Raw genomic sequence first — 23097 nt, 5'->3', positions numbered from 1 at the left:
CTCTTTTTGCCTTAATATACCGCTTTTTGCCTGGATAACTGCAGAGTCCCCTAACTGGTCTCTTTGCCAGCCCTGTCCCTCCCACAGCACATCCTCCGTCGCCAGGGGAACTTTCTAAAAGACAGACTCAATCCAATCACTCCCCCCGGAAAAGTTGCCCTAGTGGATCACGTCCACATTCCTTACCCTGTCTCTCCAGTTACTCCCTTGTGTTAGTATTCTGTATTTGTCTTCTTATATTCGCGTTCTGCACAACAAATTATCCCAACACTTAGCAGCTTAACACCACTAACGTTTATTATTTCACAGCTTCTGTGGGTCAGGGCTTCAACACCCAAGGTGGCAGCTTTGTGTTAAGAGGCTAATAGTATGGTGGGAATTCCTGGATCCTGGAGCACCCCTTTGATTTACGTGAAGTCAACTGTAGAAGCTCAGCAGCGGGGCGTGGAGGGGGAATGGGAAATGCATGTAGGGATACAGTGCAGCAGATGGGTCTCCTGCCCTCCACTCAGCGAACGCGTGCCTGGACTGAGTGTGACACGGGAACACGCATGGCAGCCCTTTCCGGGCCTCATATCACACCAGCATCTTATCACACTCAGAGATAAATTTTTCTGGTCCAGGATAGCCCTAAATGTCAGGGGTTTCCTCCACTGCTCAACGGAAGCAACAGAACTCTCTTCCAACCTGAAGGAGAAGCTAGCTGTCTGGAATTTCCTGAGAAGTGATGGGTCTGCTTGTTGCACTTCAGGGGCGTCAGAATGGAATTCCAAGAGCATTTTCTACTTCGTGTGATTTTTGCCTTACAGGAGGTCTTAGAGCCAGTTCCGGTGAAAAATGAGACTCTAAAAATAAGATACAAAAAATAAAAAAATAATAAAAATTAAAATAAAAAAAGAGGGGGCACTGGGTGCCTCAGTTGGTTAAGCATCTGCCTTTGGCTCAAGTTATGATCTCAGGGTCCTGGGATCGAGTCCTGTGTCCGGCTCCCTTCTCAGTGGGGAGCCTGCTTCTCCCTCTCCCTCTGCCCCTCCCCCTGCTTGCGCTCTCTCTCTCTCTCTCTCTCTCTCTCTCTCAAATAAATAAATAAAATCTTTAAAATAAATAAAAGTAATGATAGAAAATGAGACTCAATCTGACCACTCAACCCGGCTACCCTGCCCTTAATCCCCTACTTCCTGGAGGGAAGTTTTTGCCCTCCTGAATGGGCAGACTCAATGTGGAATTGGAATTGAGATTGCCCTGAAGAGGGGGAGGAGGGTAAGGGATGGAAGTCGTGTCCTATCCTGCTTTTGCTGCCGTTCAAAGGTCTCTGGCTCCAGGCTGCTCTGCAGGTGGGTCTGTCACTAGCATTTGAACTCATGTCAAGCCCTACCCACGAGAGAAGACAAGATCCACTGAGTGGGCGCATGGTACTGCCTGAGCCCCTCACCATGAGTGACACATCACTCCAAGCCCATGCACAGCTTCAAAAGAAACAGGCCCTGTCATCTCTGCCCTCAAAATTAGGTCTCAAAAGAAACCCAGTTGCTCTGAAGCAGGGGAAACCCTACCTGACTAGGATTAAGGAGACTAGGTTTTTAAGCTGACTCTGTCCCTAACTGCCCCAGTGACTTTGGGCAGGGACCTGACTTCCCCTCTCCGGTCCTTGGTGTTCTTGGGGTAGGACCAGACTGCATACCTATGACCCACCTAGCATTTCACAGCAATCTTTGCTGGGTCTTGAACTCTTGAGATTCTGCTGGAAACTATCTAGGAACCTTCTCTTTGGGAGGTGGCACAGACTATAGAGCCTCAAGAATCTAAGGTTTCAGGAAATTTACTGAGTCTCTTCGTCTGTCACTTGGTCCCCAGGTTTAAGGACTCTAGTTTTGTTGCAAAGGAAAATCAAAAGAATGAGAATGACAAAAACTTAGAAACCAAGGCAGGCCCTTTCCTCATTCTGTCCCCGACTTTGCTCATACCACAGGAAGTCACCTTTCCCTCCTGCACTGTTCATCCTCGCCTCCACCTTGAAGGAGGCTGGCGCAGTTCCTGGAGGGGCTTGTGTTTCTTGTGCCACATTCTTGATTCCAGGGATGCACCCTTCTCCATTGTCAGCACACCCGGAGACTAAAGCTGTGATCACGGTCTGGCCTTTTGGAAGCCACCACCCCAGCCCAGGCGGGATATCTGTGGCCACAGTTGTCTTTGCAACCCTTCCAGCTTATCCAGGTTGAAGCGGGGGCACTGAGCCTGGTGCCTTTCTATAAACTCAGGGAGGAAAGGGGCTTCTGGCTCAGATGTTCGTGCTGAATGAGCCGGTAGGAAGCAATCAGACGTTGAAGGTGAAGGAGAACATGGCCTGTGGCTGTCGGAGACCCAGAAGCTGTCAAGGGCAAAGGCCTGGGAGCTCTGTGCACCCCAGATAAAAGGTTCTTGTTTTTCACCTGAGTGAGTCCAGGGTTCTGCTCAGTGATTCTATCTTTGAAGTGGAGAGGGTTCAGTGCCTGGTGGCAACCTCATTTCTAACACATCATTACATTTGCCAAGTGCCCTTGAGCACGGGGTACAAGCTTTATAGATACTGCACACACACACACATACACACAGAGGCTCAAGTGGGCTGGGTGCTGCTTTAAACAGTGACCACAGAAAAACCCATGAGCCCCCAAGTCTGAAAGATCAAGCCTTGGGTCCCTGAGCCCCTTGCCTGAGCCCTAGGGCTTGGTACCGCTGCAGTATGGTGCTGTTTATTGCCGGTCCGTGTACATAACTTCAGTGATCCCTCCTTGAAACGTAGAGAAGAGCTGGTGACATTTTATTGGCTGGAGAAACTGAAATCCACCTCGAAGACTGGATTTCATACCCTTAGCACCACCTCTCACCACTGGCAATCATCACTTATCCATTTTCTTTTTTTTTTTTTTAAAGATTTTATTTATTTATTTGACACACAGAGAGAGAGAGAGAGAGAGAGAGAGAGACAGCAAGAGGGGGAACACAAGCAGGGGGAGAGGGAGAGGGAGAAGCAGGCTCCCTGCTGAGCAGGGAGCCCAGTGCGGGGCTCGATCCCAGGACCCTGGGATCATGACCTGAGCCTAAGGCAGACGCTTAACGACTGATCCACCCAGGCGCCCCTATCCATTTTCTTGACCACCAATGGGCAATGGTATGTGAATGACTCTGTGCATGTCTAGATAGACCACAGACTTCTTCCTGGTGGCAGGAACTGGTCTGTCTCATTGCCCACTAGATCCTCACTATCCAGTAAATAACTTGAGATTTGCGAGATGCCCAGAAATCTTTGTAGAAGGAAGGAGTGCAGAATAACAGAGGAATGAGGTGAGTATCGATGGGATGCTCCTCAAGATAGGCTATCCACCGCCATATTCATTTCTGAACTCTTCCTGAGGAGTCCCGGTGGGCCCAGGCTTTTGAGTGGTTAAATCAACCTTGTTTCCTTTTTCTCCCCCAGCCGAAGTCTGGAAGTCAGATTCTGCAGACTTTCAAGAGACTTGCCTTGCTCACTGCAGGAAGATTCAAAGCAGCAATTTGGGGGCAGGGGCGGGAATCGGGAAAGGGCACCCCCCCACCGGCGCTGTGACAGGCGGGCCATGAGCAGTTTAGCACGGTGGACCAGGCAGAGGGCTGCCCGCCTCACTCAGCGCTGGCCACGGGTGGACCCCAAGCTCCCCAAACGTCTGTGGGTCCCCAGCACCGTGGTGAAGGGTGTTGCCAATGGCTGTGGGTGCCTGAGGGTGCAGCCGGGGTGGGCTGAGTCAGCAGCCTGCTAGCTTCCCTCTGGCACTGCTCTACCAGCCACAACCCTCCCCATCCTGAACAGGGGCCGCGAGGGGGAGATGTGCTGTATGTAGGCTGCTCTGGTCTGTTCTCCCGCTCACCCCAGCCATCCGGGATGAGAAGGGGGGGAGCTTCGAGGAGCAATGGCACAGGAACAGCCTACAGTGTTTAGAGATTAGGACTCCAGGGAAGTTCTGTCGGGGAAACTCCCCCTCGGACACTGCTCTTGCTTCCAGTCGCTTTGGCCTGCCTCCTCCCACCCCTGGCCACAGGAGTACGTGTGTCCCTATGCAAGCCACGGCAGCTCTCTTTTATTTTGAAGTGCTTGGCTCCCCCAGGAGCCATGGGCCAGAAGCTCCCCCACGGAAGCCTCGGAGCCTGACACAAAGAGGTAGCCTCTCTCCAGTGGTCTCCTCTCAGACCCTTGAAACCTGTGTCAGCGCTCTTCCCCGCTCCCCCTGCGTGTAGCCTCAGGACTGCCAATCGCTGGCTCCCTGCACACAAAGGCTTCTCTGTTTCTGGCCAGGCTGGAGTCACATGCTTTCACTCTTAACCCCAGAGCTTGAAAACTAAACACCCACCCTCTCTGGCCCCAGATGACCCTGTTTACGTCTGCAGAGCCAATGGCAAACAGCAACAGGAGTGAAAACTTCTGTCGGGAGAGACTTCTCCACTATTGGTGTGAGACAGCAAATCTTCACTTTGTATAACGTGAGGACTTTAAGAAGTTTTGGGAACCGACTTACAGGGGGGCAAAAAAAGGAAAAAAAGGAAGCCAGCAGCCTGCCCCAACTCCTCTGTTTTCTAGAGTGACTCTTACCAGAGACCCCGGGGGCTCAGGATAAAGCTCGAAATAAACAGAAAATGGTGAGCAGAGTGTTCACGGCTGAGGGGGAAAAACAATCTGGATTTTCTTATTGAGATCCTCCTTTGTTTAACCCTTAAGGAGGATATTTTTATGAAGGATATTCTCTTTGCTCCATGTCATTGAAGATAGGAAAGAAAGATTTCCTTCCCTGATTTTGGGGAGTAACCTGTGGAACTATGGAGGCTTCTGGAGAGGAGGTCTGGATTGATCCATTTCAAAGTTTTGGGTCAGAAGGACTTACATTTCTGTTCTTCCCTGAAGATGTCTTTTCTTTCAGTCTATGTGGTAGCCCGTGTTAGTTGTGAAGGAAGTCAAGTTTCCTTTGATTGTTCTTACCCCAATCAAAGTGGTAGAAGTTGAAGGGAAAACACCAGAGCCCAAAAATGCTGGTAACATTGGAGATTCCAGATTAGGTAGCAGAGCTGGAGCCAAGCGAGCCAGTTCCATGGCCTCGTCCTCATCCTCGGAGTCAGTGAAATTCTCTAGGCAGGGAAGGGCAAATGAGTTTCATCTGTAGTGAGAAACCAGCAGCCAGCTGTGTTAAGAAGGGTTCTGATGCTCCATCTAGGCTTAGTGGAAAAGAGTGCCATGACTAATGAGCAATGTCTGCTGGACACGGAAGGAGGAAATAACAGTACACATTTGCTACCCCTGTCCTTCCTAGTGTCCTCTCAGAAAGTTAGATTATTGTATATATATAAAGAGAAGTAGCAAAATGGGCAGGAGGAAATGGTGCACAGGATGAGAGATGATGTAGCTCTGGCTGAGAGAGTAGTGGTGCTTGTGAAACATTGTATTTAGTCCTGCATAGTAGGTGGATCATGTGACAATGAAACACGAATGACCAATGAAATATAAGCAGAAATGATGTGAGGTGTCACCTCCAGGCTGGGGCAGAAAATGCCCTTGTGCCATTCTTTACTCTCTCTTCCCATGTTCAGTGATTGAGGAGGCACCTTGTTCCAGATAGTAGAGCTACAGCATGGTGTCAACTGTCACCTCGGGTCTCTGAGGACTATGTGGAGTGGAGCCCCTGGCCAGCCTGGAATGAACAGCCCACATAAGAGAGAAATAAACCTTTTTTGTGTTCACTGGAATTTCGGAGTTACTTTATCATTGCAGTATACCCTGCCCGGTCCCCGCTAACATAGTTACCAGGGAGGACAATTTTTTCTTTTCTTTTTCTTTTTTTTTTTTTTTCTTTTTTTTTTTAAAGATTTTATTTATTTATTTGAGAGAGAGAGAGAATGAGAGATAGAAAGCACGAGAGGGAAGAGGGTCAGAGGGAGAAGCAGACTCCCCGCTGAGCAGGAAGCCCGACGTGGGACTCGATCCCGGGACTCCAGGATCATGACCTGAGCCGAAGGCAGTCGCCCAACCAACTGAGCCACCCAGGCGCCCTCTTTTCTTTTTCTTTTTTTGTTTTCTTCCCATATTGGAGATCACTATTTAAAAAACAAAAACAAAGACCTTGAAAATCAATTCTGGTGTATGTGAGAGTCGCCAGTCCAAAAGACACCAATTTTGAAATAGGGATTCCAATTCTGCAAAATAGTGAAAGTAATTTGAAAGTATAAGCAAAATACAAATATAGTATATTTTAAACACAACTTCTAGTACTAGTACTTACTCTACCAGTATTACCATCACTGCCTGGGGCCAGACAGGATGGCAAGAAGGACCATTTATGGAAAGGAGAAGAAAAGGCTTTCTGTTAACCCCCAGTACCCTAACATAAGTGCTAGGGTACTGGGGCTGGAGAAATCTAGATAGAAAAGGTAAAAGAGACCGTGGTAGTTTAATCATATGTCGAGGGATTTCTTAGGGAAAAGTGCCGATTACCCCCAATAACAATTAACAAAGTATTTCCGTGCCAGGATCCATTCACCAACCTCTGCCGGAATGTTTATACAGATGGTTCGGTTTACACATTTTTTAAACACAAGGTTTATTGATCAGTTTTCTCCTTTTCTTCTCAACTGCTGTTCTTTCTTCTTCCCACCACAACAGTGAATATTTGCACTACTGTGCAATTGCCCAAATATTCTCCCTCTGCCGTGGGCCACTGTCCATCCCCATACTTCCGAGGCCGGTGCAGGATTCACCGTGACTATAGCCATTGAAGATTTTGTTCCTTATTCTTAGGTTCTATAAATCTTTGCGTCTCTGATGATTTTTTTTTTTTTTTTTTTAGGAAACCTTCCTATAAGTGCAATTTCTGGGTTGGAGATGGAAGGAACGATAACTGCCATATTAGAACCCCCCCCCAAATCTCAAAGGTTTAACACAAAAAAAGTTTCTTTCTCGCTCACACATCTGTCTAATGTGGATGTTCAGTGGGTGGCCTTCAACATGGTGATTCAGGGATCCAGGTTCCTTCCAGTTTGTTACTTGGCCAACTTCAGCACGGACCTTCAGGGCCATTACAGATGGGGGAACAAGAGGGAGGAGAAGGCAAGTCTGCTCCTTAGCCACGTCTGCTCGGAAATGATACACACCACCCCATTCATTTTCCATTAGTGAGTCCTAGTCACATGGGACCATGCTTACTGTAAGGGGACCTGGGAAATAGAGTCCTTGGCTGGGTGGGCGTTCCCACCATCATCCACACGCTATGGAAGGGCTCAGAATTGGTGCTCAGCTAACCATCTCTGGCCACAAAGGGCATTCCAAGTCCGTGTGTATTAATTCTGCAAGGAAAGTCCCATGCTCTTTTGGGTCACACGACTGACTAAGGTGGTTATAATTTCACCACTTACTTGGTCCCCTTCCTTTTCTCATCACCAGGCTCAAAGTGAATCACTTTGATTCTGATGGTGTGACTTCCTGCCCTGTGTCCATCTTTCCCCTTCCACTTTTACCCAGTGTCTTGACAGTCTTGCTTAGTGGAAATTTCCATCCTGACTCCTCTTCCCTTTTGCGGGGCAAGTAATTTTTGCTGACTGCCCTCATTTGCAACTCTGCCCTTCTCCTGCTCCAGGGTGCCCTCCCCCTTTCTCCAGAAGCTGAACAGATATCCCTCGGCCATTTGAGCCTTCTCCACAGGGCTTACGCTTTGGGGTCTCCCTGGAAACCATCCCCCTCCCAATCTTTTGGGATTTTGATTTTCAGAGCTTGTTCCTGCTGGCTCTGGGCCTACTGTTCACTTTGTCTCCTGTCCGGTCTTACCTCTTTAGTCCTATCCCCAGATCCAGGGAGTGTGCACAGTTTGTCTCTGGCTGGTTTCAGTGTTGATCTTGAAAGGAAGACTTGGAGCTCTGAGCTGATCTTTGGGTCTGGCAGGCTCTCCTGCAGTAGCTGGTTATGTCTGGCCTGGTACTTCTAGCCACCACCCCCTCCCCAGATTCTGTTGACTCAGTTTATTTTTTTTAAAGATTTTATTTATTTATTTGAGAGAGAGAGAATGAGAGATAGAGAGCACGAGAGGGAAGAGGGTCAGAGGGAGAAGCAGACTCCCCGCCGAGCAGGGAGCCTGATGTGGGACTCGATCCCAGGACTCCAGGATCATGACCTGGGCCGAAAGCAGTCGCTTAACCAACTGAGCCACCCAGGCTCCCTGTTGACTCAGTTTAATAGGGAGGAAAGAGGGAGAGCAGGGACAGAGGGACCATGTTAACTGTGTCTGCACACTTTCCTGAGCACTACACTAGGTTTTCTGGGGTAGTTAGAATTGACCGAGTACAATGCTGAGCAACGCTAATGCCTTGGGAAAACTGGGGAACTCCTGATTTGGGCCAGGAGTGACTGCCCCACATTGTCAGCTCGAAGAACCCTTCCAAGACCCCTGGGATCCAAGGTTCTTCCCAAGGAATAAACTCAGCCACTAAGCTCCACCCACAGGAAGGCAGCAGGTGGGCAATTTCCCCTTTGTCATCCGCCGCTAGGAAGTGTGCCCAGAAGCAAGTTGTGAACAATCCATCACCTTCTTTCAGAATTGGTGACTTGCGGGTGGTCTAATAAGAGATGCTAATGTTCTTCTAGCCCCTCTCTTTCTGAGCTTCTCCCTCAGAAAAGCCTCTGAGAGTCTAACTCCACACAGGGCATTGGCAAAGAGATGCCACAGCTAGGGGTTGGCTGATTTCTGACCTGCCTCATACTTCAGATGCTCCTCCCACCTGCTTTCAGGATAACCCTCAGGACCTTTTTGGGGCGGGGGAAGGGAAGAGGAATGACACCAATTTCCTTGAGAGAGGTGGGGCAGGGGAGCAGCCGAGAGAAAGCTGTTCTGTCTGGAAAGGAAGCCAGAAAGGAAGACAGAGTCTCTTTGAACTTCTCTCACCAAGCTGACAGGAAAATTGCAAAAACACCATCAGACTGCATCAGGATGCAAGGGAGCAACCAGGAAGGCATGGCTCCTTTGAAGGCTTCCCGCTCTGTGTGAGGTATAGCTTCTGGAAGGGAACACCAGCGGCCATGAGGCGCAAACCTGGCTGCTGGGACTGACCCCGCACTGGAAACAGGCTCAGTGGTGCTGTTATAGAATCCCCCACAGTCCCCGAAGCCAGAGCAAAGGTGCGAGTGAGAAGTAGAGGCTGATGAGCTTCTCCCGGGGAACGAGGGAGGACGAGGCAAGGACCAGGTGAGGAACACAGGGGTCTGCCGAGAGGAAGGGGAGTCAAGCAAGGACAAGGGCCATCCTGGGTCCTGGGGAGACTGTGCCAGTGAGTCCCAGTAATGATCCAGAGGGACCGGTACCCTAGGTAGGGGGACTGGAGAGGTGGGGGGTATGAGCAGAACTCTCTAAGTCATTTGTGGGACACAGCGCAAAACGAAAATGCAGGACCCTGGTCAAAAAATCATGAAGAATTTTTTTAAAAGATTTTATTTATTTATTTATTTGACAGAGAAAGAGCACAAGCAGGGGGAGCGGGAGAGGGAGAAGCAGGCTCCCCGCTGAACAGGGAGCCCGACGCTGGGCTGGATCCCAGGACCCTGTGACCCTGAGATCGTGACCCGAGCCGAAGGCAGATGCTCAACCAACTGAGCCACCCAGGCGCCCCAAAATTATGAAGAATTTAAAGACGGCAACAGCAGATATGAAACCAAGCGCAGGGCCCTTGTGAGTGCAGGGCCGTGTGCCGCTGGCTCAGGTGACATGCCCACCAAGCCAGCCCTGGCTGTGGGGTATCTAGTGTGCAAGCCTGCAAGCTCCTATGTAAATGGACGCCAAAAAGATGAGTCCAGGCTGTAGAAGTGAAGGCCAGGAGTGGGGGGTGGGGGGGCGGGAATCCACACTCCCTCAGGAGTCTTTTGGTTTTAAAAAATATGGGAAAAATAAAGACTCTCCATTAACAACACGTTTTTAACTTTTTAACAGGCCTTCACATCTCTAAATCCATATAACAAAGGTGACAATTTTATGAGCCAAGTTATGCATACGGCACATTTTATGTTCCCAAACGATCTAAGTGATTTTTGTAGGTCCTTAAAGGACACTAAAAAAGTAAGTGTAGTGAAGGAGAAGAGAATTGTGCGTATTTTTATTTCTCCATCAAATGACCGTATTTCTTTTACAGAAAAGTCATCTTTCTCCCCCTGTTCCTCCTTTTGTCCAAAATGTCTGGACATTTCTCATTCCTGGCCCAGACCAGTTTTGTCTGTGACTTGTCACTGCGTCTTCTCTGGTGGTCTGGAGACCCCAACTCCCCAGTGTGGTTAGAGCTGGTGTCACTTGGTGGGCCCCACAGTCTCCCCAGCCTCAGGCGGGCAGTTATCCCATATAGCAAAGTCCTTCTGAGACCAGAGCTCATGGAAAAGTGAAAGCTCTGCTCCTAGAGCTTGAGGAGGGAGCCAGGGACGCAGCACTCACTAGAGGTGGCGTGACAAAGAGCGGCTTGTCTTCTGCTGTCTGCGGTCTGTTTAACTTCCCTCTCTGGGTAGGGAGGTGAGAGGCAGGATTATATCTGCTTCCTCGGGCGGGCGGGATGCACCCCTCCACCTGCAGCTCTCCACCTCAGAGAACAGGGACTGTCACTCTGCGCACGTGGCCACGTGTTTTCTCTCCTCAATGGGACTTCTCAGAGGAGAGATGCACCCACCATCCCTTAAAATTTGGGAGAGCCTGCCCAGTGGAAGGATCTGTCTCCCCTAATGTCAGGCCAAATCAGTGAAACCTTTGCTCAGCAAGACTGTGAGACCATGGATCTTGTCAGAATAGGATGAGGGGTCAACTTGAGGAGACCCGTGCGCTGCCCAGGGGAGACGGTCCGAGGAGAGTCTGGGAGCTAGAAGTAAACTTAAAGAAAGCAAAGGACTTCCTTTCCACCCAGCCAAGCCGTGCTTCTAACAGCAATGCCAACAGCTTCAGAGCACAGAGACTTAGGAGAGCCCTCGGGTTGACTCCCCTGACACTCCTTTCCACTCCCCTCTTCAGGGCGGTGTTGCTGAGGTGGACCAGAACCAGGGGCCCTGAAGAGTTTTTGAGGGACAGGAAAAGGAAGGCCCGCTGGGGCCTCAATCTGAAGGCCAGAAAGGAGGCCTGCCTCACCTGCTCTTCCTGCTGACAGACGCCAGCCAAGCTTAGCAGCCTCCCTCATTCCTTGCCACTGCCCCTCCCCCACCCCCACATTGCCCCCCCCTCGCCCCCCCCACCCCCAGTCTGGGGCCACATAGCAGCCAGGAACAGGAAGAGGCCCTATCAGGGACAATCTCCCCCTGGGCAGGACCAAAGGTCAGGGCCGAGGGTCTGGGGGCCCAACGGGAGGCCCTTCCCCACCGGCGGTGAAGGCAGGCAGCCCGCGGTGGGAGTACGGCCCGCGGATGGCAGCGGGCCCCAGGGGCAGGCCTCATGCCCTCACGGCCAGGGTGACTGAATCTGCCAGCTGTGGGGCCCGCCCGTGCCAAGTCTGCCCTGGCTCCGTCTAGTCGTAATCGATGCTGGCGCCAGGCCAGGCCCCCTGCCAGCTCGGTCACACTTGGCTAAAGCGGGAGGCCCAGCCCATTAACTCCTCGCCAAGGTCCATTGTCTGGGTCCCTGCCCGGTGGTTTATTTACGCGCCTTATTTACTCCGCGGCTGGCCGGACGGCCCGGGCTGGGAGGAGGTGGCGGCGGGCAGGGCGCGCAGGCGGGGAGTGGGGCTCCAGGGAGGGGCCCGCCGCGGCGGCATCCAGAGCCCCAGGGCAGGGCACGTTGGGAGGGTGGCTTTTTTTTTTTCTTTCTTTCTTTCTTTCTTTTTTTTTTTTTTTTTTTGAAGCCACATCAAAGATTCCCAGTAAAGGCAGAGCGGGACAGATGCTGTAGACAGGGGATCCTTAACTCCCAGACAGTGGCCTTCAAATCCTCTACAAGAATTTTTAACATTACATACCCTTTTGTATTTTTTTAAGTTGGCATTTAAACTTTTCATCACAAGTTGTAATAGTTCTAAAGGATATGCTTTCTAGCATTTTATAAACATTGGTTTTTTTTTTTCCACCGTTTATGTGCCTTGTTTTGACTCTATATCCTATATGACAGCCATTATGAAAATTCAGAGAAAAATGAATATTGATATTTTAAAATAAAGATTTTTAATATCTCTTTGAAATGTCCAATGGAATCTAAATATCATAGCCATTTGGTAGCCTCCATTATCCATTTAAAAAAATAGAGAAACGTCCTAATTCTTTAATAGCTGGAAATTTACATTGTTCCTTCCACGAGCTTGTATTTCCATTCCACTGTTATGGATTTTCTCCACAGGTAATATATTTTTCATGATTGAAAATCTTTCATTGAGTAATACGTCAATAAAAATGTTTAAGTTAAAACTTCCTTTGTTCATAAAGCTGTATTAACAGGGACACCTGGGTGGCTCAGATGGTTAGGTGTCTGCCTTTGGCTCTGGTGGTGATCCCGCGGTCCTGGGATCGAGCCCCACATCGAGCCCCACATCGAGCCCCACATCGGGCTCCTGGCTCAGCGGGGAGCCTGCTTCTCCCTCTCCCTCTGCCTCTCTCCCAGCTCATGCTCTCTCTCTCGCTCTCTCTGTATCTCTGTGTCTCAAATGAATAAAAAATCTTTAAAAAAAAAGCTGTATTAACAATTTTTGTTTTGATTTTAGTTGTTACAATGACTAATACTCTATTGATGAGAGCCATGCAACTAATTGTCAAATTTGACAACTATTAAACATAAAAAAGTAAATTTTTATCAGAAACGCATCTCTTAAAGAGATGGGAAGGGCAGATTCTCTTCCGCGTAAGTTTGCATATATGTAGATGACAATTACTTATTGCTAGACTGAAGGTTCAGTGTCTATTTCATTCCCATGATAGATTTAAACACTGAGAAACCTTGTTCACACGAGCAAACAAACAAATACATAATAGATGGAAACCAATGAGTTTTGTTATAGAAGGCCATTCGATTCTTTGAACTTCCAAAATATATGCCTCATATTATTATCACATCTTTTTTAATGATCCGCTGACAATGTGATGATCGTCTCCTTCCATTTGGTTGAAAGCAAATAACTGGAAACCACCTACCTGACTTGCAAAAAGACCTGTTACCCCACCCTTAGAGCCCCTCAAGGTCTCATACCTGCTCCACAATGCAGTGCCCCCAGTGGGGTTACAGTGAGTGAGAGATGCGGCTCTGTTTCCTCCAGGGGGTGTGAAAAGGCACGACTTGTCTTAGGTACCTTTGTAGGAAGATCACTTAGGAAAAAGCATAGGAAATGGAGGATCAGAAAATGGATTCTCTTCAAAATATCTTGATTCACAACTCCTGGGGTATAATAACCCAATTTTATGACTAAGACTGAACGTTTACTTGAGGACCAGAACTTACATTTTGATTCCTCTGTTAGGAGTGAGCTCCAAAAACAAATATGATTTAAACACACAGATACCTGTGGTCACTGCTCCAATTCTTCCCGGCCCTCAGACTGCCCTTAGCAGAGCTAACTGCCCTTCCTCAGGCTCCTTACCTGCAACCTGCTACTCATCATTACCATTTACTGAGGGTCCCTTCAACTAAGGGATGAAAGCAGCTGGAGGCTGGGAGAGACCCTGTTCATCCGAGTTAGAAACATTCGTCTCTCTCAGGGTCCTAGCGAGGTAGTTTCCAACCAATTGGCAAATATTGAGAGGCCTCCTTCCCACATATTTATGTATTTATAAATCAGCATGTACCACTGTCAATCCATTTATTGTGTGGTTTAAACTTTGAGATTTTGCAAACATAAATATATAAATAAAATAAGATAAAGTTTATTTTATTCCCTACCCCCATGGATTGCCTCACAAACCTTCTTTGGAACCCGATGCCCTAAGAGCTTTCACTCAGGATTGCTCTCAAACCCTAGGGAACGTGTGGGGGAAGGGCAGGAGGTGGTACTGGAACCTTCCTTCTGGCCCTTTCCAAAGCATGACGCTCCACCATCCTCCAGCCCGTATTTACTAAGATTCTGTGCCAGGGGCGCCTGGGTGGGCTCAGTTGGTTAAGCGACTGCCTTCGGCTCAGGTCATGATCCTGGAGTCCCGGGATCGAGTCCCACATCGGGCTCCCTGCTCAGCAGGGAGTCTGCTTCTCCCTCTGGCCCTCTTCCCTCTCGTACTCTCTGTCTCTCATTCTCTCTCTCAAATAAATAAATAAATAAAATCTTTAAAAAAAAAAAGATTCTGTGCCAGGCACTGTGCTGGGTTCTGAGATTACAAAATGACACAATCTCCTGTTGCACAATAGTTCGAACATAGTCAACACAACTGAACTATACATTTAAGAATGGTAAAGATCGGACTCCTGGGTGGCTCAGTTGGTTAGGCGACTGCCTTCGGCTCAGGTCATGCTCAGGTCATGATCCTGGAGTCCCGGGATAGAGTCCCGCATCGGGCTCCCTGCTCAGCGGGGAGTCTGCTTCTCCCTCTGACCCTCTTTCCTCTCGTGCTCTCTATCTCTCATTCTCTCTCTCTCAAATAAATAAATAAAATCTTTTAAAAAAAAGGTAAAGATGGAAAATTTTATGTTATGTCGTTTTTCCCACACACAAAAAAAGTCTCTCCTCTTAAAGAGATTATGGAGTAGTGAGGGGAACGAAATTCACTCATTGGTTTATCTGGCAACTTTTAATTAATGGAAGGCCAATCATGTCCCAGGCCCTGTGCAGGTGCTGGGGAGAAGCCTATAAGCAAAACCAGGCACCGTCAGTCCCTTATGGAGCCGACCGTCCATGGCCCAGCAGAAACGTGCATCCACACTGCCCCAAACAGCAACTACTCGCTACACGTGGCTGTTTAAATGCATTGAAATCAAATAAAATGTCAAATTCAAACCCCAGTCTCACTAATCAAATTTCAAGTTCTTGTTAGCCACAGCCAGCTAGTGCTCCTCTATTGGCTAGGAGAGCTAGAGAACATTTCCAGCATTGCAGACAGCCCTAAAGCACTGAGTGTGGTCAATGCCGTGGACAGGATGAGTCAGATCATCAGGTCACACCCCTGTCAGCCTCTTGGTGGCAATTTGTAAAAGGTTTTCCCCTGGGCTGATGCAGCTCCATGCCAGGGATAAGACTTGTGGAGCAGAGTGCCATCCTGGGCCTAAGAGAAGTCAAAGTCTAGAGAATGGGAAGTGTAAATTACCGTGTGTTACCAGGTCCCCGGAGGTAAAAGACTCAGGAACTCCGAGTTATGGTCTAATCTCGTCTCCTGCCAATGTACCAGGCATCCTTGCTCATGCTGTTTTCTCAGGCTCTCCCCCATCTCTGCAACTAAATTTCCTTCATGGCCCAGGTAAAACACCACCTCCATGCTCCCCACAGCCTTTCTTGAGCCCTCTATGGGGGCTAATTAGCATTTATTGAGCACATACTGTATTCGTGTTATGGGTGGGCCTGGGCAGCAGAATATGGTGATGCAGCCACAAGATGAAGATGAAGGGGCACCTGGGTGACTCATTTGGTTAAGCATCTGCCTTTGGCTCGGGTCATGATCCCGGGGTCCTGGGATCGAGCCCCGCATTAGGCTCTCTGCTCAGCGGGGAGTCTGCTTCTCCCTCTCCCTCTGCCTGTAATGCCTGCCTACTTGTTCTTTCTCTTTCTCTCTCTGTCAAATAAATAAATGAAATCTTAAAAAAAAAAAAAGATGAAGATGGAGCCTCTAGACTATCAGTGTAAGTGGTTTTAAGTCCCAGGACCATGTGGCTTCACCATCATCAGTACACTCTCATCAGGCTCTGGACCCGGCACACCTCCTCTCCTGACCCGCGGCTTCTCCTCCCTGCGCCTGACCCGTCTTTGTCCCCACCTCCTGCCTCGAGTCACACATCAAAGACACCAGAAAAAGACTCATCGAAGGAGTTATTATCTCAGTTATCCAACTTGAGAAATGGTGAGGCCAAGCCCCACTAGAAGTCTCCAGAGATTCTCTAAAGAACCTGGAACGTAAACACCCACCTACCCAGCCTAGCTCTTCCAGAAGACGGAGACATGGGCCGGTCTCAGTCTTCTATGCATCAGAAAATCCACCTCTTCTGGGTGAGTTTCAGGCGGGGTGGATACGGCTGCCTGAGTTCTGGAGTGATGGAGATGTATCTCAGCAAAATACTTCCTGCAGCCGGCTGGCCAGCTGCCTCCTCCAACCTTCCGGACCTGCCCAGGGTTAGACGGTCATTTCTTCTCCTGTTTTCACAGCTGGGGCCTCGTGTGGGCAGCCTGAAGGCTCGTCCTGGCTCGGTTGCTGGGAGTGAGATGGCCCAGTGAGAAGAGAATCAGTTTTGGAGTTGGGCCTGGGTTCGGATCCTGATTCTGCCACCAGTCAGCCCAGTGGGCCATGGGCAAATAACTCAACCCCTCTGAGCCCTTTCTTCTTTATTTGTAGAATGGACAATAGAACCTACTTCACAGGTTGTTGAGGGACCCAAATGACGGGAAGTCTCCAATATATGGTTTAGAGCTTAAGATCCTGGCTCTGTCACTTACTGGCTGTGGGACTTTAGGCAAATTACCTAGATGTTCTGTGCCTCTGTTGTCTTTTTACATAGTAGGGGGACCCTAGGAGAGCTGAATTTAGAGGGTTGTTGTGAGGATTACTTAATGTCTGACACACGTTGAGAGCTCAGTGAGTGTTGGCATTTATGATCTCACGTTTCCAACAAGTGAGGCAGGAAAGGTAGCTACTACTACCCCTTCCCAGTGGATCAGGTAGGATCACATACTTGCTGTTGGTGAGACCTGAATGGGAATCCAACTCCCCCCACATCCTAGTCCAGGCTTCAGATCAAGCCCCTGGTCAAGACCTTGTGCTGGCCGGTTCCCTGGGCCCAGCCCCAGGCTCTCAGAGCTGCTGGATCGTGAACAGCTCATCCCTGAGCCATGGTTGCTGGCTTTGTTCCCTTTTACAGGGCCTGGGGAGGCTCTCCATGTCAGTCTGTGGCTTTGTCACTTGTCCCTGCTAGAGTTTTCCCCACTGCCTGTGGGAAGTTTCCTCTCCTTACTCATGCCTGAGGTTCACTTCAATGCCCAGGGGAGGGCATGCCTAACCCCCTTGGTTGCTTCGGGATTAGAGCAGCATGGGACAGTGCAAGGAGCATTTGGAGCCAGGGAGGGGGAGGAGGGTGGGCCTTGGCTCTGGGTCCCAGCTATCCTGACAGCAGGAGTGTGATGAATATAAAGTGAGGGCCTAAGAAGCGTTAAGCCTTGGCCAAGTGATAGGGAGGCTGAGACAGAAGGTCGGGAAGAGAAGGAGAGAAAGACCGAGATTTTCACAGGTAGTAGGGACCTCCTCTCCTTTCCACTTCATAGATAAGGAAAATTATGTCCATTTTGCCTAAGTTACATAACTGCTTATAAGAAAGTTTGGGACAGGGCGCCTGGGTGGCTCAGTCAGTTAAGCGTCTGCCTTCGGCTCAGGTCGTGATCCCAGGGTCCTGGGATCGAGCCCCGCATCGGGCTCCCTGCTCGGCGGGAAGCCTGCTTCTCCCCTTCCCACTCCCCCTGCCTGTGTTCCCTCTCTCACTGTGTCTCTCTCTGTCAAATAAATAACTAAAATCTTTAAAAAAAAAAAAGGGTTGGGACAATTACTTCCTCTTGTGTGCCCACTTAGCTCTCCTTACAATACTCATTGCCCCCTCACCTCCCATTCTGAAGAGCTGGTAGCTGGCAAGGCTTCCCCCCTCCCCCCCCCCCCAACATGGCTGCCTCACTACCACCCAAGGGCCCAGACTGGAGGAGGAGGTAAGATGAGAACAGTTTCCCCACCTTCCCTTGAAGGACCATCCCTTGTGTCCCCCATCATCACCAGAAACCTGAAAACCTTCGTGATCCTCATCCTCCAGACTCTCACTGCCATATAACTCTGTAATTCCCTAAGCTGACCCTATAGCCCAAATCCTTTCACTTTGCTTCCTGGAACTCATAGTTTATTATCCAACATCTCCCCATATATTCAACCTTTGCTCTGAAAATTCTCTCACCTTCTTGCTCTAAGGGAAACCTCCCTGGTCCCCAAAACACAATTCCCTTGCACCACCTCCTGTGGTGTCTACGTCTTCCCCTACATTCCTCACACCAGCTTGCCTAGAGGTGGGGAGTTGTCCTCCTTGTTCCTGATGGCTATTTCTAGGATTTTTCTCCTTCCTCCTCCCACTTTTAAAACTCCAACTTCTGCTTCGCCAAGCCCGGGAGAGTGTAGGGTGGCGGTGCTAGTTGCTGCTTTAGGCTTCAAAGATCCCAGGTCTGGCGGCCACAAGCCCTGCCCCGTCTGACTCACAGGAGAAGAAGCCGCTGAAGCCCTGCTGCGCCTGCCCGGAGACCAAGAAGGCGCGCGATGCTTGCGTCATTGAGAAAGGAGAAGAGCACTGTGGACACCTGATCGAGGCCCACAAGGAGTGCATGAGAGCCCTGGGATTTAAGATATGAAACGGTGGTTTACTCTGTGGATGAATAATTCCTGAAGAATGAAGAAGATTCAGTAGTTTTGGGAATTCTTTGAGGAACTTTGATAAATGGAAAAAGTACTTATAATTTATTAAAGAAAGGAAAATATCTCTGGCCAAAAAAAAAAAAAAAAAAAAAACTCCAACTTCTTTGAAGGCCATGCCATTAGACCAAACTAGGCACCATCCCTTCTAGTTATAGACATTTACATAATCTAGACCATTTCCACTTATTCACAGAACACTCTAGTGCCGGGCTCACAATCTTCCTCTCCACAACCACTCCTTCATTCTTTTTCAAGATGTTAACGTTCATTCTTTCATTCAAAAAATATTGTTGAGGGGTGCCTGGGTGGCTCAGTGGTTAAGCGTCTGCCTTCGGCTCAGGTCATGGTCCCAGGGTCCTGGGATGGAGCCCTGCATCGGGCTCCCTGCTCCGTGGGAAGCCTGCTTCTCCCTCTCCCACTCCCCCTGCTTGTATTCCCTCTCTCACCGTGTCTCTCTCTGTCAAGTAAATAAATAAAATCATTAAAAGAAAATATTGTTGAGTGCTTGTTCATTGCAGCGGTACTGTTCTTAGAATTGAGGGTATAGGAGTAAACCAGAGAGAAAATGTCCTGGCCCTCAAGGTTCCTACATTCCCACAGGAGCAAAGACAATCCCAAATAACTAAGTGGTGCATAATATCATGTGAGGCAGAGATGCTATGGAAAGAAAAGAGGCAGGTGAAGGTGTGGTGGCAGGGGATGAAGGAGCTGTCTCAGAGAGGGCAGACAGGAAGGTCATGGACATGGATGACCCACCCAACACCTCTACCACTTATGCATGGTCTTTGACCACTTCTCTTCACCAGACTTCTTCCCTCCTCTGCCACCCACTCCTGTGGCTGTAGCCTAGAACTGGGCATGGCTGAACCCCCACTCTCTGACCACCATCTCTTGTGTTTTAGTTCATTTACTCAGTTGCCTCCACTCTGTTTTTTGGTCCCCTTTGGGACCTCCATTCCACCAAACTCACCCTCTTTCATGGTCCGTCCTTTATCTCCTCATGAACCTCCCTCTCCAGCTTGGATTCTGTGGCCTGTGACAGTATCATCCCTTTGCACCAGCCTTCCCCTCCCTCGGCCCTTTCCCTTTGGTTGGACTCTCCTGACACGCCTCGACCTTGCTTAACCCCAAAGCCCTACCTACGCTGCACCTGCACCGAGTAACCAAACATCACTGGGGAAAATTCTCAGCCGTGCTGACTAGCCACACTTTACATTTCTGACCACAAACCTCAAGTGGGCACTCAGCTTGCCCAGAGATCCTATTATGTTTCTCTACTAAATTCACTGCCCCACTTTCCAGATGAGTGTTTCACATCTTCTCTCTTCTCCAACCCTCAACACCTCCTCCTTGTTCCCTGCTGTTGGCTAACCACCTCCCTTCTTATTTTGCTGAGGAAATAGAGGCTTGCAGGAAAAGTGTTTGTCATCTGGACCCTCATCCCTGCCTTCCTTTCTTACAATGGATGGCCTCCCCTCTGGGTCTGGGCCAGCCACTCCACTCAATGCACCAGATTCCAATCCCGTCATTACTCGACGACTTTGCCCCAAATCATCCCTCTCCCGCCTGTGCTCCACGGCTGCCCCTATCAGATCTTTCTCATTAGCGTCAAAACTTGCTATCATCTCTCACACTTGAAAAAACAAACTCTATTTTGACTCTCTTTAGCTCCTGCCCCATTTCCTTCCTCCCCACATCCTCACCCCCATTTCCCGCTTAGCCCACCCCAGCTAAACTTTTGTCTCTGCCACTCCATTGAAACTGTACTTGTCCAAGTCCTCAATGGCCTCCTTGTCAGCACATCCAAAGGTCAGTGTCCTCTCATCTTATGCAGCCACGGAGAAATCGCTCCTCCTTGAAACCTTGGCATCCAGCACGCCACACTGGGCTGCTTTCCTCTGGCCTCGAGGGCAGCTCTTTCTCGGGCTCCACCTCTCCTTGACATCTCAATGTGAGCATGGTGCAGGGACTTCTTCCCTATTATGGTCCCTCCCTCGTTAGATGCCATTGAGAGGCTGGAGCCTTCCAGAGACAATGGGGAGCAGAGTAGAGCAGAAACAGCAGCTCCAGCTCTGGAGCCCCTGCCTGGGTGGGAATTGCCCCGATGTGCCAGGTGATGTAGTTGGTAAATAATCCTCTGTGCCTCCGTAAGATGGTGCCTTACCTGGGCTCTTCCCAAAGCAGAGTGAGACAAAGGCTTAAGTGTGAGTAGGTTTTTGGGGGGGCACAGGCCCAGGGAGCAGGAGTGAGGCAGAGGAAGAGTGAAACAGGTATGGAAGGCTGCTGATCAAAGGGGTGGGAACAAGGTAGCCCCCTATGGGTGACTGCTGCTCAATCCAGGAACTTCGAGAAGCTTTATGAAATGTTTCAGAACCTGTGGGAAGAAGGAGGGGTACTTATCCACTGGCTCCGGCCAAGTTATCCTGTGGACAGGAACACCCCTGCACTTCTGGGTGGTTTATGTGTCAATGCCAAGTGGGTTTCATGGACGTCCCCCATGCTGTGGTGTCAGGAGGTAAGAGGCATGTGGAGGGACACGGTAAGGCTGCATTTGCACGGCACTGGTCAAGCCCTGGGCAAAACCGGTAACCGCAGCAGTGGCTGGACCCAGAAGTGAGAAGGGGGGCATCTGATGTGCCCAGTACAGACAGGAATAATGACGGAGCCCTCCACATAGGCCTGCTGGCCCTTAGCATCTGGCCATCTCCATGCTGGTGACTCTGACCCTGACATTGCCCCTGCCTAGTAGACATCTCAGAGGCCTATCTTGTCCAAAAGAGAGCTCTGATCCCCTGTCTGTCCCCCACCCCAACTTTTCTTCCAGTCTTCTCCACTGCAGTTCAATGGCCTGGATTCATCTCTCTCCCCCACTTCTCACATCCAATCTATCATCAAACCTTAGCTCCAAAATATACCGCAGTCTGACCTGCTCATTAACGTCTGTCACAAAGCGACCACCGGCCCAGGCCAAGTGGCCGTCCCCTCCGGCTAGCCCACTGCGGTGGCCTTCCAACTCCCTCCCACCTCTGCTCTTGCTCCCTGACAGTTCATTCTCCCACAGGAGACTGAATGATAATGTTACTCCCCTGATTAAAGCAGCCCTCCACTAGCTTCCCATTACCATATTTATTTATTTATTTATGTTTGTTTGGTTGTTTGTTTTTAAGGAGGCTCCGCCCCCAGCATGGAGCCCAGTGCGGGGCTTGAACTCATGACCCTGAGCTCAGGACCTGAGCTGAGATTAAGAATTTGACACTCAACGGACTGAGCCACTCAGGTGCCCCTTCCCATTATCATTTTTAAATAATGACTTTATTAAGATATAATTCACATACCATACAATTTGCCCATTTAAGATGTACGATTCAATGGGTTTTTTTAGTCTATTCACAGGATTATGTGACCATTAACCAAAATCAATTTTAGAACGTTTTCATCACCCGCACCAAAACCCTGTAACCACTAGTATTCCCTGTCCATTTCCTCTCAACCCTCCCAGCCCTGGGCTAATCTACTTTAGAGACTAATCTACTTTCTATCTTTATAAACATGCCGATTTTGGACATTTCACATAAATAGAATCATGCAATATGTGCCTTTGTGACCAGTTTCTTTTTCTTGTTATTCTTAGGTTAAGACCCAAACTGCTTGCTGTGGTCCGGTGCCCACCTGAGGCCCCCCAGCTTGCTGTCTGCCTCTCCTGGTCCACCTCCCCCAACCTCACTAATTGTGTTGTGGGCAGGCCCCACTCCATCCCCCTCGGGACCTCGACCCTTGCCTTGCCTTTGCCCTGAAGTATCTTTCTCAGATCTGCGGATGGGCTGTTCATGATTCAGATGTTTGCCCAAATGTCACTTCCCTTTTTTCAGCCCCACCCGTTCCCACTCTTTCCCCTTATTATCTGAAATGTTTATTTCTTTGCTTACTTACTTGTTTACTGGCTTTATCCTCCTGCAGACCCCCTCCATAGTGTAGGCATTTTGTCCTGTTCACACCTCCCTCCTCAGCACCTAGAACAGCGCTGGCCACGCAGTGGGTGTTGGGCCTTTGCTGCGCAAACGATTGGATAATGCTCCTGGGAATCCCACCGAGAAGTTTCCACAATTCCTCCCACTCACTAAAACCCGCGACACACCTTCAAAGCCACGAGTTGTTCCTTCGGTCTAATGAAAACGCTCTGTGCTGTGGTTTACATTTATTCTTTTCCCGCTGGATATTGTGGTCCTCACTCATGTACACCCCCTCCCCATGCACACACACCAACTAAACTCACTTCCCTCAGGTTCTCCTCAGAGATTCTCTTCTTGGAGCCCCTCGCTCCCCTAGGGAAGGGTACTCTTCTTATCGGCTGTGGGGGTTACTGCTCCCACACAAATAAAACACCATGGTCTGGGACACCCAGTCCTTAGCTATCTGTGCACCATCATCGGCGAAGCAGAGTGTTCAGGGCTCCTGCTCTGGACTTGGCCTTTTCCTTACCTCACTGCTTTGGAGCCCCAATATTGACTCCTTCCTTTCTCTTTAAAAATCTCAGCCTCGGGGCG

General features: G+C 49.5%; 1 protein-coding gene across 1 annotated transcript; it reads left to right on the top strand.

Annotated features, from left to right (window-relative positions):
* The first annotated feature begins 16059 nt into the window (after window positions 1-16059).
* Window positions 16060-18646, top strand: LOC113909207 (cytochrome c oxidase copper chaperone-like). The gene is made up of 2 exons (XM_035728066.1): window positions 16060-16107; window positions 18289-18646. The coding sequence occupies exons 1-2, from the start codon at window positions 16060-16062 to the stop codon at window positions 18487-18489; spliced, it is 249 nt and encodes an 82-aa protein (XP_035583959.1). The 3' UTR covers window positions 18490-18646.
* Window positions 18647-23097: the final 4451 nt, after the last annotated feature.

The sequence above is a fragment of the Zalophus californianus genome, chromosome 6 (assembly GCF_009762305.2).
Source record: "Zalophus californianus isolate mZalCal1 chromosome 6, mZalCal1.pri.v2, whole genome shotgun sequence".
Lineage (NCBI taxonomy): Eukaryota > Metazoa > Chordata > Mammalia > Carnivora > Otariidae > Zalophus > Zalophus californianus.
This window is presented reverse-complemented; position numbering and strand designations above follow the sequence as displayed.